At 42.1% G+C, this 18,466-nt stretch overlaps 1 protein-coding gene across 1 annotated transcript; it reads right to left on the minus strand.

Annotated features, from left to right (window-relative positions):
- Positions 1-68: 68 nt before the first annotated feature.
- LOC112966732 (mitogen-activated protein kinase kinase kinase 15-like) lies at positions 69-14,977 on the minus strand (the record flags this gene model as incomplete). The annotated part of the gene is given in 12 exon segments (XM_026067132.1): positions 69-544; positions 546-615; positions 1,163-1,239; positions 1,349-1,446; positions 1,632-1,744; positions 2,677-2,887; positions 4,142-4,247; positions 4,993-5,175; positions 6,944-7,118; positions 7,844-8,021; positions 10,788-10,971; positions 14,820-14,977. Coding segments are annotated over 12 exon segments (1,604 nt in total), but the record flags the coding sequence as incomplete, so codon positions are not given.
- Positions 14,978-18,466: the final 3,489 nt, after the last annotated feature.

The raw sequence follows: 18,466 nt of genomic DNA on the forward strand, positions 1-18,466 counted from the left end.
TCTTGATGAACCACTTTCCAAAAAAATTGAATGCTATGTTCTTGCTGCATTGCTAAATGAAAATATCACACCAAGCTTTTTGTAGTAGTTCAGTGAGAGTTGCTTTAATATAAAAATGCTATATATGTTTGTCTGTGTAAGGTGACATACATGCTAGAGCTTAATTGCTTCCTGCTCAAACCATCACAGAGCAGAACTGTAACACATCAAAATCACAGTTTTCAAAATGCTAAATCCAGTTCAGGTGCGGTAACTGTTGCAGAAAAGCTTTTTCTCAGCTATCGCTTTATATTTACATTGATGGGCATCTGAATTCTGCATTATGCTTTGATAAATAATTAATTGGGTGCATCATTAACAAAAACTTAAAAGCTGTTACTATTCACTGTGCAGTTACAGTGATGGTCAAATAAGCTATATAGTTGTGCAAAACCTGCAAGGCCACAATACATACATATATACATGTAATACTTAAATTATTGGGAATGTGTCTTTATTTGCTTATTCCCATTATCCATTCTCTTTTCAAAGAATTAACCTTTGGCCTCTGAGGTCTTAGCAGATGTTTGTTGGTGGATTAATATTGCATTCCAAAGTCTGCAGAGAAGACCACCACTATATGAAGAAGCATTGAAAACAATTAGAAACTACAGTGACAGACTGGGGAGGCAAAACTCCTTATCTCCATTATTTTAAGTGAGCAAGAAGTAAAAATTTAGGAATCATAAGGAGTTAGTTACTACCAATTGTGATGGTACACAGTGAACACTACACTCCTTTAAGGTTATGGCCAGAACAACATCTTTCAGGTCAGTCATGGGGTAACCAAATGATACTGAAAGGAATTTTTTTTTTTTTTAATCAGGGGGTAGGAAAGAAATTCTTCGTGGCTGTTTTCCAACTGATTACTTAGTCCTGAATGGTGGAGTTGAATGGTTGTTTCCCATCCACACGGAAGGCATGAAGCACCCTAAAGTGTAGTTGTTACATATTATCAGTTAAGATATGGGAAACTTTAACAAAAGATAAAGACTGAAATTAACAGCAGTTGCCACTGAATTATCACTGACCCATTTAAAAATCTTAACCCTCTTAAAAATACTTTTCTAGAAGTTAATTTTAAATAAGCTCTTAATAGTAGTATACTAAAGTATTTTCTTACCATAGTTGTAGATGCTGCAAGTCATCTTTAGTGATATCATTAAGGACAGCACTGAGAGTATAATCCTCTTCAGCAAAATGAAAGGCAAAGTTGTTCCTAAATTAAGATTACCGCTTTGAAACCAACCTCTCAAAGTCCTTTGTTTTAAGGGTTTTTTGTTGTTTTGGGTTTTGTTTTGTTTTTTACCCTCCTAATTGTGTCTAAGTCAGCTCCTTGTTGTTGCAGCCAGGTCATGAGCTCAGGGTCTGCATTCTTGGTAAGAGTTGCTGCAGGCCATTGGGAATCTTTAACAGAATTGAAGTACATAGGTTAATCCACCTCAAAACCAGGACAAAAGTGATGGGTTTAGACTATTTAAGCTTAAAACAGAAGGTCTTTTAAATTACCCTAACCCAAATCAAATCATCCTTTAAAGAATCAAAAGATACATTTGTGCACAACTGTCAAAGTACACAGTATCTCCTCATACCTTCAGCTTTAAATTTTAATTGAAGCAAGCGCAAGTCCTGAGTTTTCTGTTCCAAAGATTGTTGTAAGAGGGTCTGATACTCTTTCTCCTTCTGAACTAGGTTTTCCAAAAGCCTGTTAGCATATGAGAGGTCAAACACAGCCCTACTGAGAATAAGTCTAGCTGAAACAAAGTAATATTTTTAACAACCCCCAAAGAATAGAGTTACCTGATAGATACTCTCTTAAATAACATCTCCTGTGACTTACAGCTTGCATTTTGCTTGCCAGAGACTCAGCTTAATGGTAGCACATTAAGGCTTTTGCTTTTGCAGACGTTAGTAAACATGCTGTAAATTCTGTTCCTATTATTGTGCAGTTTCACTGTGCAGAGTTGCTGCCTTTACACTGTAATTTACCAAAAAACCAATACAACTCTACAGTGTTGTATCTGGACTTTCTGATGATAATTTACATCTCTTTAGGGAAGAATGGGACCCTCCAATGTTAACATCTTGGCACCAGCCTACAAAATTAACTCACAAGAAATAGCACAGGCAGAGCTCAGAAAAGCCCCCTTCCTAAGTAGCAGGCAGTCTAACCAGTGGATGAGATCAAAGGCCTTCTGGCCCTTCCTCACAGGAGGAAGCAGAAAGGTCAGGTCCCCTCTATCTGCCTTTTATTTTTGTAAAACTCATAGGAACTGATCCATCTTTGAGAACACTGCCACCGGGTCAGGCAGCGTCCAAGGATCTAAGGAAGCAGGAAAGAAATCAGCAGAATTGCGTAGGCCTAATTTCCTAACAGTAGAAACTCAACACAGTGCTCTGCCATTAAAAAATTCCACAGAAACGAAGTTGTACCCAAGGCTGTGGCTGAGTTGTCACACAAGTGTTGCTAGTGTATTCAAAAATTCATGTGTGTTCCTGCAAGTTCTGCTTTAACATGAGGCGGTTGTACTAGGTGAGAGTATTTACATTACATATCTACATGACACCACGGCAAACATGTCTGAGAGCATTTCAAAGACTCCCTGAAAATAAATCCAGTTTTTATGTGAAGGTTACCTTAAGGTCTCTTGTTTAAGTCTGCTTAACTCCAGGCAAAGCTGTTGCTGAGCCTCCTGCAACACCACGGAACTGAGGGTGCTGACTCCTGACATAACGGCTGGATCCTCAGTCCCGTTTTGTTCAGTGGGCTGGTAGCTGTCCTCCACTTCATCACCATCTTTGTCCCCACCTTCAGTTTCTGACACTGGCTCAAAGTGAGCTTGAAGCTCTGATAAAAATGAAACAATGTAAGAACTTTTTGGACAAGCCTGTCTTTGGAGGTAGTTAATATAATTTGTTCTTTATTCCTGGGTCTGGGGCAGCTTCAGCTGAGAAAGCGGACTCTTTCTTTTCACAACGTGCTTTCTTAGAATACTGGGTGGGGGACTAGCAAAGTCTCATGTTACCTGGACCATAGATTTTATGGCATCAGTTCTAAAATAAGTATGAGTGGCACTATAGTAACTCTGCTGTAGATTACCAATATAGGCAGCTGTAGATTACAAAGGAGAGAATCTTTTGACAAATATGCTTGTGATGCAGTAGAAAATTAATGAAGTGAATAACAAAACAGTTAATTAATGAGAAACCCTCTAAAGCTTTCTTTCTTTCTTTCTTTTTTTTTTTAATAGCAAAAATGAGTTGCTTCCCCTCTAATGCCCTAGACTGAACAGTTTTAAAAAGCCTTCCTTTTTTCTGGGTAGCATTTCTAACCTCGTTTCTCCTCTCGGTATGTGCTGCCCTTCCAACTAAAGAACAATTTCCATCTTTCTCCTGCTAATGAAGTCCTGAAAAAATTTGGCTGATTTGGTTAAAAAGCCATAGCCACTTTGAACTGAAAGGGCTCACCATCAATAAGTGCACTCAGAATATTCTCACACTGGAGGGGGCTCAGCACTTCCAAGAGTTACCAAACTACTTGGAAATTTCCAACCTAGACTTATCCCTAGACAGTTCGTAGTCATATATCCTCCTCCTTGGTGGCGATTTTCCCTACTACCAACATATAGGCCAAAATCATATTCCTCTTCATATAAACGAACTGTCCCTTCCCCTTCTCTGCATGTTCCAGTGTTCAATAACCACTTTTCAAAATACATAACCAGACCTCTGCATAGTTATCCACCTTGGGCTTCATAAAATGTTGCACGAAATAGTTTGTTTCTTATTAGAAATGCCTCAGCTTGGACAGAATTTGCCTTTTTTTTTTTAATAGCTCAACCACACTGGTGGTGCAGAACCACTGGAAATGTACCTGTTTGTTAGGCACTTTTGTACTGCAAGTACAGTGTTACGCCTCGAGATCTACACTTCTGTACAACATTCTGACCCTGTGCCTTTAATGTAGGGACACATGAAGTGCAGCTAATAACTTGCTGACAGATTAAATCTAAACATCTAAACTGTTCCATTTGCTGTATCTCTGATATGGAAACAACCTTTTCCTTTTCCCCTCAGACTGTGTTCAGCTGTTTTGACCTACCTGGAATAAGAATAGTGACTGCTGCTTGGACTGCGCGGCGAATGATGTTATCCATTGCAAACATCCAGTGGGGCCTTATTAAGTGGTTCCTTAATACTTTGTTCACCTATAAAGAAATAAGCAAGTCAAAGGAACAGCAGATGACATTTGCTTATACCTTAGGAAAGAAATTGATTATTTTCCATAATCAAAGTATTATACAGTAGCAACTGCAGGAGTCAATAAAGCTGCCTCACCTTTGAAAGTCTAATCAACAGATTTGACATTTTTAGGCTACAGCGTTCAAACTCTACCCAGACTGTAATATTCAAGCCCCCTCTTCACTACACAGAGAGGTAGAACAGGAAATTGATGTAGGATCCAGCACAGACATTAGTGCTTGCTGCCCACAGGCAGCCCCTCAAGCACCACTTGGCCTTGTGGCCCACCTGGGAGCTCTCTGAGGCTCTGGCACACATGGGCTCTGTGTCCGCCCCTGCGTGCCAGGACACAACACCTCAGCAGAGCTTGTCTGATGCCCAGGACAACCCCACGCTTCCTTTTTGCCCAAGAGCACTTTCAGCATTGGTGGTCGCAGGGTCTCCAGCCATAAACCTGACCTTCAAACACATTTTCTCTTCTCCTTGTCCTACCTATGATCTGTCACCGGGGCCTTACCTACTCCATAGTGCCCACATTCTCCCACCTTTCCCGGCGGACAGAGAGGCTGGACCACAGACAGCAAATGGCTGTTCAGCATCAACAGGGATGAAGTCAAGACTGCGTGAGGACGAATGGGGAAGCTACAACCACCTGGGGTGAGGTTTGTCGGGGAAGAATTCCTCTCCTTCTGTGCTAAGCCAAGAGCTCACCGCATCCTGAAATCCAAATAGCACCAGATGAATCTGATTGATGGAAGTGCTGTCAAAGTCCAAATCCATTTTCAACTTGGATATGGTAGAAGCCATCACTCTGTGCTCAGGAGAGTGTATGAAGTCCCTTAAAATCCCAATAATTTGCTTGATGTGGGTTACTGAAAGTTGCAGTTCAGAGCTCTGGAGAAGTGACAAGAAATGTATATTAAATAAATCCCTGATTCATAAACAACTAATTAGTAGCATCAGTATATTTAAGGTTATGATTTTTAGCTTCACACGTGTATTTCACAGCTATGCACAGAAATCACAAAAGTTTTGTTTCTTCAGAGCTTTTATTGTCTACCTTTTTCTAACTAATTTTTTTTTTACATTAATTTTATTTTTGGAAAGTAGGCGTTAAGTCTATTGATACCGTGGCTGTCACATAGGGAAGAGGTTCCAGATAAGAGCTGTACATTTCTCCAGTGTACTGCAGAGGGTAGCGCTCCCATAAAAATGGCAGAGCGGACTGATAAAAGACCCAAATTTTTGTAAATGCCATCCTTACAGTAAGCTGAATGTGACCTTACATCTAATTATGCAGACATCTGATGTCCTTAGGCAAAGCATTATGTTTATACACACATTTATCAGAAGTCAGAAAAAGTTCTAAGGTTACATAGTGATAGGTCTCAAGGGTTCATCTGAAGATTTGCAGTCCATAACCCTTACACAGAGCCACCCAATTACTACATGTGAGAACAACAAACCTGTATAGTTATAAGGCAAAGGGAGAAGTATTACAGAAATTATGGGTAGGAGACGATTGATAGAGAACATTTGAGCGGTGCCACAAAACAGCTGGAGACTGAGGTGGGACTTGCTGTTACTAAATAATCTTTCCTTCTCCTGGAAAATATTTAGACCCCTGGTTCCAAACCTGGTTCTGACTGAGGTCTCTCATACGAGTTTTAGTCCTCTGCTCTGTAAGGCTATGAGCTATGCTGCAATTTAAGTTCAGAGCAAAGCAGAAATTTGCCCCTACTCACCTCCCCAGCCTTAGCCTGCTGGCCCTTTTCTTGGGTCTGGTAAAGCTGAACAAGGGCCCCCCCAGGCCAGAGGCAAGCGGCTAGCCCTGGTACGCGGCCTGCAGGGGAAGCAAGTCAGAGAGAAGCAAACCCTGTGCTGACTCCCGCTGCTGGGCTTGGCTGGGGCTCACCCCAGCAGTCAGAGGGGTCCCACCAGCTTTTGTAAAAATATATCATGATTGTGGCACATTATAAGCAGACGTTAGGAAGAAAAGCCTAAACAATATCAGCTCTGTTACTGGTGCATGGCGTATCCTGGCTACAGCTTAACCATTCCCAACACCCACAGCTCAGGGTCATGGAACACAGGCTTTTTTCTTGCTTCTCTTTACAGTCAACCCTTCCCTCTGTAGAAATCTGCCTTAGCTTTTTAAAAGTTAACGTACCGTACCTAGTTTACATATATTTTGAATTATCTGTAGTTTTGCTAACAAGACCTACTACTAGCTGGTATTCCATTTCCATATCCTTTAAAAAAAGGAGAAAAAAAAAAAAAAAAAAAAACCCACAACCCCTCCTCCCAAGCCCTCTGGAACACCTGCAAAGTAATCACCACCCCGCCAAAAAAAGCAAAAACCAAGAGCCCAGCAGCAGGCAGAAGATGGGGTCTGCTATCCATTCAGGATACAGCAGAAGGCTTACACACTTACATATTTCAGAGATTAAAATATCCAGAAGGAACAATCCGAGCAGTTAAAAGTTCACAGGCCATCAAACACGAGTGCCAGCATAAACTTGAACTGCAGAAAGGTAAACTCCTACTAATTTAAAACTGTTAGCACCTTCCTATATTAGTCTTCAGAAAAAGGAATGATACTGACTACCTGATTTTTAATTTTCCTTTTTAAGCAGGAAAAGTAGTGCTCAAGCGAAATTACCTGTGCAATACAGTCCTGCAAATTTGAAGCAACTTCATTCTGTTCTTCTTTAAGAATCTTATAGAGAATGGCTCGGCGTTCGCTGTCCTTCCTCAGCAGAAACAGGCCAGAATCCTTGTCCTCCACGGAAGAAGACATGTTCCTGTCCTCCGAGACCAAGCTCTCATCAGGCATGCTGGGGCACCAGCAGCAGGGCCAAACACAAAGAAAGACCTCAGCATTAGCAATACGTCAGTACTGCCACAGGTGAGTAGGGATAGTTAATAGGTTAGAAAGTGGGTTAAATAACAGCAACAGATTGACCAGGCTGTCRAACACTAATTCGGAGAGAGAAGACAGTTCAGATCCTCAACCAGCCTTTCTCCCTGAAGCCAAGGGAACCATTCTGATTTCATCCTACTGAGAAACTGGCACCAAAGTCACTCAGCACTGGTTCAGTTTAGGGGTGGAAAGCTGAAAACCCTGGACTGAGATAACTACGCCAGAATTTCTTCTGGCCCCATATTGTAACACATTAATTTGGAAGTGTTTTGTGCTCTCTGATCAGCAGAACTGTGTTTCTGCTGCCCCTTTCCCAAGTTTTTTCATGAGTACTTGGAAAGGAGGAACTCTTCCACTTACTCCTGAGTCAACATCCATTCAGTCAATAGGAAAACTGACATTTATTCACTAGAAAAAAGTACATAAATACATGGAAACCTTCAGAAGAGAGAGGATCACTATTCATTAGTTACATATAGACCATACAAATCAACTGGTACCTTGTTTATGCAATGCACTTGCTATTTAGCACACCTGCTTACCTACTCATTATGTGCCACAATTGTCTTCAGATAAAAAAACACATGAATTAAATGCACATAAGCATCACTGGGGTCAAGCCAAAAACAAACACTTTACCTTAATAAATGGGAAATGTGATGCTTTGTCTGAATCTCTGAAATGGATCTCTTTGGCCTTTCGAATAACATGTCATGCTGTATGTCAGAGTCTGGCAAAACAGACCCATGCCCACTGCTGCTACTGCCAGGCTGTTCTCCGTGGAGCAGCAGTGGAAGAGATGTATTACGATTGTAATCTGTGAACAGACATTGTAAAACATTTAACGGAACTAGGCAGGAAAGGGTGATGCTCTTAAAATTGCAGCCCACGATCATCTTTGATGATGTCAAGACTTCATTTGGTAAAGTGACTGAGGCAGATGCAGCCTTGCTGATAGAAAGCAGCAATAGAGGTCAAAATCCTTATATACATAAACATTAAAAGGTATGAATTAGATAACTGCTGAACCCAAAGACAGCAAAGTAGATGATAGATACTAATATGAAAATGACATTTTGTTACCAATATTTCTCTCTCTCCTTCTCCCACATACACACACACTTCTTGGTGCTGGTCTCCTGAAGCCATACACCTGGCTATACAGCTATTTAAAAAGCCTTTCTCAATCCAGCAGGTTACCACCAGCTGTTCCACCACAGCTATTCCTCTAAGCAGGAAGCAGTCCGCTACCTGCCTCCTCCCTCCTTGCCTCTGCCAGATTGTGCTAATGGACCTAAATTTGCTCCTTCTCTGACCTCCTAGGTACCTGCCTCGCTTGCATGTCCCCTTGCCCTCAGTATGAATTCTCTCTTTTAGGACAAGCCTGAAGGAAGTCTATTGTTCCACTCCAATTCATCTTGAAAATAAGAAGAAAAATATATATATATATCAGATGCTCAGAGCTTCCTATAATTCTATTTGCCTGTTTGCAGCTGTGTGATAAGAAAGGTAAGGAGGAAGAATTTCTGTCACGTATCCATGAACCTAAAATATCACAAAGGTTTTTGATGTTTGTCACTAGAAATTGCTTGGAGGAGCCAGGAGGCAGGGGAGGAAGAGTGCTGGAAGTTGAAGTAGTTCAGAAAGCTCTGACATACTCCACAGTACATGATTGATGGTCAAATGGCTTAGGTTAAACAGTCACTGAAATGAAAAAACATACATCACCTTGTCAGAACTGGTTCAAGGCTTCTCAGCAGCACAGAAAATTGAAAGTTGCTGTCCCAAGAGTAAGGGCTGCAACTTGATCTGGGCTGCTTTTATTATCAGAAGGAAGAAGAATTTAGACAGGATGAAAAGATGGGGGCAAAGCTGAGGAAACTGAGGCAAGGGAAACAGCAGAGTAAACTGCACATGAGAGTGCGGCAACTGCTGGGCCACAACCTGCCTTAGGATCCCGAGCCTCCCCTTGTAGATGGCCGCAGCAGCCACCACAGCTCGCCACAGCTCCAGCACAGCAAAGGAGATGTTTGGCTGGAGCCATTTTGCCGTTCCCTGCCCTCACCAGTGAGCAGCATTTGCAGCAGTTGCCTACTCTGCTAACATCCACGGCCAATGCTGCACTCACTTCCTGCCACAGCACCGGTGTCTCCATGGCAGGATCACCTCCTCCTGCTGTCTCGAGGAGGTCCACCACCTCCTCTGTGAGGGCAGGAGAGAGGGAGGCAGGCAGGAGGGTGCAGAAGACAACTCTGGCAGTAGACAAAACCCTGTTGTTCCCCAGGCAGCTAGCAAGGTGGGCTGCATCCGTTCTAATGCTGCCTGGTTGCTCCAGAAATACATCCTCAACCAAAGGCCAGGAAGGCTGCAGAGAGCCTAAGCGCAGCGGTACGGGAGGCCACAGCTCTTCCCGTAGCTCCTGGCTGCCACCCCGGGTTGAGCCGTGTGAGCTCTGCAGCTACCCCTTGCCTGCGCCGGACAGGGGCAGCCAGGGAGCAGTGGGGACTGCAGCTCTTCTCTGTACCCACTGCCCCTCAGGACGCGGGGAGATGCCCATTTCCCCACAAAAATCAACTCAGCTAAATGTTATGAAGTCTTTGCTACTTTTTTTCCCTTACAATGCCACCAACCCCCCACTTTTTTTCCTCCAAAACTCCCTGCTGACAGGGAAAAATACCCCAAAAGGGAAATTTGATTCAGTTTGCAGTGAGAGGATGTGCATGTGTGTGTATAGGCAAGGGAAAGAAGATACAAGACCAAGGGTTGTGCTTGTTTTTAAATGGGAGCCTCCTTCAAATATTAATGATTTCTTTGGCAGGTCAATACTAAGGTTTGCTTACCTTATCACTGAGAAAGTGGCTGACTTCCAATGGGAGCAGAAGATATTCAGTTTATCGGAGGATAAACTGAAGGCAGGAAGAGGCAGGGAGAAGACACTAGGGGGATGAAACAAAACAACCTCCCCCCCCAAACACCCACTTCAGCACCTAAATGCCAAATTTCCAAGTTACATATTAGGTTTAAAAATGCTCACCCATGCACACCAAGGAGACCCACGTAAACTGAATACTGAACAAATCCAGATGTGCATGACAAATAAAAAAAGAGAGAGAGAGAGAGAGAGAGAGAGAGAGATGGTGTGTCCCAAGATACATGGCCCCAGTTTGACATAGCATAAAGGGAGACTCATTTTCAGGTGCCAAGGACCTACACTCTAAAACTCAGATCTTTATGGTGCATATAATGGTGAACCTAAAATGCAAAATTTCTTTGGGAAGTCTTGAATGAATGTCATTTTTATAATTTTAATTTACTCAAAATGAGGCATTTATTTTTGGGAGAGGAAGAATAGGGTTGGGAGATTTCAGCAAGCAAAGCACAAAATAAGCGAGACACCTTTTTTATGGGAATTGTTAAAATTAGATACAACTAATTACAAATCACAGGCACTTTCAACAGTTGGGCTCCTGATGATTTCTTGGCACATCCAACATCCTTACTAACAGAAATTGCTTAATGATTCCAATCTTTTATGTAACACTTAATGATGATGTTGACTTGCATTTGGCTGATAATTCCTTACCTGAAGGCTTGAATGCAATTCTGTTTTTCTTGCCCTTGTTGACTTGCTTCAGGAAGCAGTCTCTGAGCAAATCAGATGCTGTAACACATTTACTAGGATCATGTTCAAAACAGAGCAAAATAAAGGCCCTTGCTTCACCAGACAGCAACTCAGGAATTTCAGGATGAATCTTAAACATCCCAACCTGCAAGTTAAATAGGAATGCAAATTATTTTAATGTGACTCAACCAACCAAATGAAAAAAGACCATGGGCCAAAGCTTTTTTTGCTATAATCTGTCACGCCTGCACTGACTGCATTTGCAAAGTGGGAAAGCGATGATCCAGGTGCTCACATGCGGCAGCAAAGTGACAGGGAGGCTCTGATCCTACTGTTTCATCGCAGACGTGGCATGAATGCCCACGTGGTGTAACATAAATGTCAACACATGGATGTATCCAACCTTCTACCTTTACACAATCTCAGGGCCTGGACATTATCTGTATCGAGTGCTTCAAATACTGCTTCTCCTACTAGCCACAAATCCCTTCTGCTGTTGCATAGCCTTCCCACCTCCCTGCCCAACGCAGTATCTCTTTGGTTGCTGATCTCCCCCGCTGCCGCAATGCCAAGGAGCAGGCACAGCTTCCCTCTCTAGCGCCGGCTGCCTCACTGCCTCCCTGCCCAGGGCCTGCACCTGCTCYGCTCCTGCTGCTGCTGCCAAATTCCCTTGTACGAATGCTCATGATGACCTTGCCAGACCTTGTCGCCACCCTCAACACTCAGGCCAGATGTCTTTCATTGCGTTTCAGTGTTATTTAACTGGAAATTACATGACGCCCAAAGGGTTAAACAAGACACCTGCCCCCTCCCCCCATATTATACACCTTAAGTCAGTAAAGATTTATTTCTCCAGGTTGCTCCCTAGTGATTTCTCCAGCACCTTCATTGCCATCTTATTCATCAGTGCAAAGCTGGCATAAATGTTTTGAAGAAAGAGTTATGTAGCAGGTGCACTGTATGGCATGTATCTGGCAAAATTATGCCTCGTAGTCTCAGTATCATTATGTAAACACATCTTTAAGTAAAACAGGCTCTAGAGAACAAGCAGCAAGGCCTCCAAAAGACAATGGCCACAAGGGAGATAGCCGAGCAGTTAAACAAGTGCCAGCAGCTTGCTGAAATAGAGAGTTGTTTAAATAGTCTCATTATACAATTGCATTAACACACTGTGGCACCATTATGCACTTACAATAGTGGTTTAGCTTTTTGAGATCTGTAAAGTCTACTCTCAATGCAGGCTGAAGCAAAAAATGCTGAACAGCAGTGCCTGCATTTGAATGATGGTGCAGACTCTGAAACGCTCATGCATTAAGTCCTTCCGAACCATGTCTCTAAGCACATTCAAAACTCTATTTCCTGCAGAGTCAGAGACTGCAGGTAACATTTTTATATACATGCAACTTGCTAACCTCTGCAAAAAAAAAAAAAAAAAAAAAAAAAAAAAAAACCACCAATATATGACTGGGCAGGTCACCTAACGTCTGGATATTTTGTTTGTCTGACGGAGCTTCTTTATTTGATTTGTAAAATCCCATGTACGTTTTGGACAATGCCTTATAATGGGATACATAGTTCTACCACTTCATAAAGTCAGTCCAGCAAGACTTTTGCTTCAGAGCCCAGTCCGAGACAGCCAGCTCTTTGCTGGGCTCTAATAGCTCCTGTTGACATGCCCGTGTCTGTGGCGGCCCTCTCCTGTTCGTGCACTCCAGGGACAGGCTCATGAAGCCAGCTTCAACTGGGGCAATGTCACCAGCTGACAGCACAGTGGTGCCAGGTTATACTCTTAAGCAGCTAAACAAAACCCAGGACTGCCCAAGCCAAGTCCAGTAACTTTGAATGCATTTCTCCAAATCTCATCTTTATCTCTGTGGCTCAACAGGAAYAACTTTCGTAGCCAGCATTCTGAAATTCTGTGGCAACACTTTATCTCCACTGAATGTCATTTGTTCCCACTCCTTTCACACAGAACCAGATGCACACATATGCTCAGAGATGAAATACCAGATAATGTACAATCAGCCAAGAATTATTTCCAGTTCTAGATTTTTTTCCTCTCCTTTTCTCTACTTGGTCCAGCTCTTTGGTCATTTGCAATTTCCATATTGCCTACATAGCCAAACTCAGCCTTTCCTTCTCCTCACCTGCCCTGTGCATGCCAGAGTGTGCATGTCTGGAGGTGGGGACCTTCAGAAGTTCAATACCAAGTTTTCCAGGCCTCTGCTCTTTTTACATGCCTGCCCAGTCAGTCTGCTTCATTCTAGGCTGCAAACCTGGCTTCTAATTTGCTTGCTTCTATCACACAGCAAAACGAAATGGCAAGATTTGCAGTGCCCAGCAAGGGGCAGTTCCAAGCAGGTCTCAGCAGAGTCAAGAAACAGAAAACAAAAGCAAATGCTTGACTGTAGCATAATAACACAGTCTGCAGTAAAAAAGCAAAAACCATGCCACATCCTTGAAGAAAGAAGTGTAAGAAAAGCATTTTAAAAAATACCGATTCTAAAGATTTTGGAAGCTCTGCGGCCAGAAGACACTTATGGGCAGGACCTAGGGACATGCACGATTCTGCCCACATTCACCTTGTCAGCCTTTGCAGAGCTCATCAAGCACCCACAACTAAACCAGGACTTCCTGACAGTTCACTAAAATGTGCAGAAAAATGAAGACACACATCCTTCACTGAATAGTTCAGCTAAGTGCCAGATACAACATGACAAGGCATCTGCTGACAGAACCACATCTGGCATTTACAGTGACATGGAAAGACTCTCTCTTCCCATGGCTCCATCAGGAATGCTTTAGTGAACCAAACCATGTTCCCTCATGCAGCTTCCTTTGAGGCAGTGTCACAAGCCAACAGCACCAAGGTGCCATGTTACACTGTCAGAACAACTAAATCAAAACCCGTAAACATCCCTTTCTTTGCCTTTTAGCTGTGCTACATGGGAGGACTCAGCCTAAGCTGAAACATGGTGTTACATGCCATGCTGAATTGGAGCCCAGCCTACTGTAGTTATTGATAAAGATTTGATTTTATTACCATGGTGCCATTAATAATTATACTAATGCTCACAGGGTGACTTTCCACAAGACAAAACATTTAATATTCATAATTTAAACTGCAGTTTACTTGGTTATGCGAATGATATTTTCCATATTTAAGAATGAGGAATCTGAAGCATAAGTGAAAAGTTAAATACTTTGCTAAAGGGCCGACTGCAAACCAGTAGAAGAATCAAAAAATTTTTTCATACTGGACGCACATTATCAAATCATAGTTTTCATATTACTATGAGTTTTAGAGTTAGAAGAAATACTTCTGAAAATAAATTGTGTTTGGAAAAGTTATCTGAAGCATTCTCTCCTCCAGTGTTAATTTGAATATTTGAAAACAGATYCACTAAGAGAAACAAGGTAACAGAATCAACAGTTTACCCCAAGGAGGTAGGTCTGATCCAAAAGACTTAGGATGTGAAATACAGAGCTCCCGGGGTCCACACCAAAAATCGAGGAAAGTTAGGCCCCCCTCTTCCACCACAGCTTCCTACCATCTTGCAAAGACTGGGCCTTTGAAAGACAAGACAAAGCTTCCCTCTGACAGTGAAGCTTTTAAAAAAGATTTAAAGGAGCAGAAAGAACTTGGTTGTCACCACTGGAGACTCTGGTTGCCAAGAAGAAAATCATAAACCAAGAGCAGAAGATGAAAGAAGTGACAGGACCGAGAACATCATTAGTTTTCATAAATCCTCACTAACTTTTCAGGTTGCTATGCTAAGTCATGATATATTTCCAACAGAAAAATGAATTACTACCATCTTAGAGCAATACARCTTAAAGCAGAGAAGGATCATTCAGTCAGCTTCAAGAACACAGGTCAGACTGTGGCTTTGTGCAGAACAACCCATGTAACAAGTGGTAACAACCAATTCAATTAATATTAAAAAATTAAGTTAGTATTTCAAAATTCAAATGCAAATAAATTATGCTTACTTTAAACATTGCTGCTTGAGGCTCCCCTAGTTCATGAAATGGAGGTTTGCCTGTTGCCATTTCAATGATGGTACAACCTAGTGACCAGATGTCAGCTGGTGCACCATATCCACGTGGTCCTTTATCAATGATTTCTGGAGCCATGTACTGCAAGGTTCCTAGTCATGACAAAAACAATAGTTAAATTTACATTTTTCATTGTTATTAAAGAGAAGTAACAAGCCTCTAAGCAACTCAAAAATTTTCAGATACAGCCTGTATAAATAATAGATCTGATTTCCAATATCAGCACTGAAACCATTCAGAAGGTTGTTTTGACATCTTTTATAAAACTATCTTTTTTCTCTCTAAAAAGAGGCTTCAAACTGCAGAAAATATATTCACCACATAATCCAAAAGCTTTTCCAGAATGTAATTATGCCAAACAATTTTTGCAGACCCTCAGTTGTAACGATTATGCATTTAAGAGGTGATGAAAAACAGCAAAATGAGGGATTTTCTTCACGAGAATAATTTTTCACATTTACTCCTATAATGAGAACATGGGCGCAGGACAGCATCAGTAACAGCAGAGTGAGGAGTTCAAGCAGAGAGGAAAAAGCCTGGTTATAAAGATTTAAGGGCTGAAGAAGGGATTTTGACGAGTAAGACGGGCAGTGCTAGAGAGCAGAAGTCTAGAAAAAAAAAAAAAGTAAAGTTTGTGGAAAGAAAATATAGTTCTAGACTACAAAGGGATAATAGAAGCAGAGTAGAAAGAATGCAAAGCCAAATGGTCTGGGGGGGGAAAAAGTGTTAGAAGTAGGAAAAAGGTTGTTATTCTGTTAAATTAGGGATACGCCCAGGTCAAACTATCATTGTTTTGTAAACACAGTTTTGTTCTCAGAATGTCACGTTGTGGTGCTTGCGCTCTTAAGAGCAAATGTGTTCAGAAAAAACTTTTGCCAAGTTTTTGATTACTGTCATCACATCATATCATATCACAATATCAGAGCATCACTAAGATTAAATGAAAACACAGCTCCCCCACAGTCAAGGGGGCCCTGCAGAAATATGCCTACACAAGCAGTAGAAGGCTTGATTTGGGGACCTAAATAAAACGTTCCAAACACTGTGAAACGTCACTGGCAAAAGAGCTGCAAGACTCATGACAGGCCTGAAAGAACAGCACAAGCAGAAGAGGCAAGCGTGCTTGGGTTTTACAACACATTTTTGTCAGTCCTTCCTCAGTAGTAATTTAAGGTTTAATTTCATTCGTTGTGAGAAACAAACTATAAGACAGATATTTTTAGCATGATAACTGTATGAACTATTTTCTTTGATAATCACTTTTTTTTGTAGTGGCCGTTCACAGGGCTCTGTTTCAGTGTAGGCACATTCGGTTTTCTTTTCAGATAGTTTTTTCCTCAGGAACAATTTTCCTCAATATCCCAGATGTAGCTAACTGCTCATAGTGAAGTAAACTTGGGAAACAGCCTGTTGAGGGCTCACAATTAAATCACCAAGATTTAATCTTAATATGGAATTAATAGTAGCAAAACAAACAAAAAAAACCCACAAGGAAAAAAATGCATGGGCTTTGAATGAGACAGGAACACACATGCAATTTCCTTTCATCTGCAAGGGATATCTTGCAGTTATAACGACCATGACTGTAAATAATACTAAATGAATCTATTACAAAGCATGTTTACAAAACCACATGATACGAATAAAGTAAAAATCCAACACAGAGTCTATGAGCCATAAGTCCAAGTAGTTACTCACCTTAAAGCCTTTTTGAAACATATAATATCCTAACAGGATGATTAATATAATTTTACAAAGGAAAAAGCCTTGTTGTAAAAAAAACAAGGGAGTTGTGAAAATACCACTAAAGGACACCCCCCTCCCCAAAACATGTTGGTATTGCACACTAATGACAGGGTGTTTCAAAAAGTAACACAGGCGTTGGCGTGTGCGAGAGAGAGAGAGAGAGAGAGAGTCTGAATAGTTATTTTTGTAAAAATCAGATGACGAGATCAAAACATTTTAAAAAAAAATCTGAAGTTTACACAAAAGTGTTCAAGGTTGTAGCAAAGTCAAGTCAATTATAAGATGACGACAAAAATACAGGAACCCATCATAAATTGCCATTGCTGGAAGTATTCTTGTTGTGCTTGGGAATTTTAACATCCAAGGTTGGCAAAAACAAACTTAAAGAAATAAATCTGTTGAACTTCAAAAGCTATACATGTTGACAAAGGAAGACCCTGCCTAAGACTTATAGTAGGCTGTCAACAAGTGAATCTGAATGCCTCTGAAGAGTCCTGGGGTAGTCAGTCTGCCTGCAACAGTCTGACTGCAATATTCATTATAATACTGATAAACAAAAAGAAAGTAAAAAACAAAACAAAAGCTGGTCAATCTGGAATCACTGATATTCAGTCATATACTGAAACAGTTAACAATCCACCCTAACAGAGGAAACCTATGAACATTCTTAATATTTCAAGCACTACAATATTTATTTTTTCCACATGAATTCCTACCACTCTCTTATTACAACTTAGACATAAATTATTTTTCTTTGTAGGAACGCAATGAAACTACAGTGTGATAAACTCATGAACAATTAGGGAAAGGACATCTAGCAAAGATAAAAGGGACTGGATGTTACTAGGTTCACTAAATATGACTGCTGTAGAATCACAGAACAGTTGAGGTTGGAAGGGACCTCWGGAGATCATCTAGTCCAAACCCCCTGCTCAAGCAGGGTCACCTAGAGCACATTGCACAGGATCGCGTCCAGGCGGGTTTTGAATATCTCCAGAGAAGGAGACTCCACCACCTCTCGGGGCAACCTGTTCCAGTGCTCTGTCACCCTCACAGTGAAAAAGCCTTTTCTCATGTTCAGATGGAAGTGTCTGTGTTTCAGTTTGTGCCCGTTGCCTCGCGTCCTGTCACTGGGCACCACTGAAAAGAGTCTGGTCCCATCCTCTCGACACCCTCCCTTCAGATACTTGCACACGTTGATAAGATCTCCTCTCAGCCTTCTCTTCTCCAAGCTAAACAGGCCCAGCTCTCTCAGCCTTTCCTCCTAAGAGAGATGCTCCAGTCCCTTAATCATCTCTGTAGCCCTTCACTGGACTTGCTCCAGTAGCGCCACATCCCTCTTGTACTGGGGAGCCCAGAACTGGACGCAGTACTCCAGATGCGGCCTCACCAGGGCTGAGGAGAGGGGGAGGCTCACCTCCCTCAGCCTGCTGGCAATGCTCTGCCTAATGCACCCCAGGATACCATTGGCCTTCTTGGCCACAAGGGCACATTGCTGCCTCATGCTTAACTTGGTGTCCAGCGGCACTCCCAGGTCCTTCTCCGCAGAGCTGCTTTCCAGCAGGTCAACCCCCAACCTGTACTGGTGCCTGGGGTTATTCCTCCCTAGGTGCAGGAACCTGCACCTGCCTTTGCTGAACTTCAGGAGGTTCCTCTCTGCCCACCTCTCGAGCCTGTCCAGGTCTCTCTGAATGGCAGCACAGCCYTCTGGGGTATCAGCCACTCCTCCCAGTTTGCTATCATCAGCACCAGASGTGCCTCCTGGCACCGGAGGCTGGACTTTGTGAGGCTGGCTTGTGTGCCTTCCCACCCTCCCCTCTTCATGTCGAGCTCCC

This window comes from Apteryx rowi, unplaced genomic scaffold, assembly GCF_003343035.1.
Source record: "Apteryx rowi isolate R43461 unplaced genomic scaffold, aptRow1 scaffold_1039, whole genome shotgun sequence".
Lineage (NCBI taxonomy): Eukaryota > Metazoa > Chordata > Aves > Apterygiformes > Apterygidae > Apteryx > Apteryx rowi.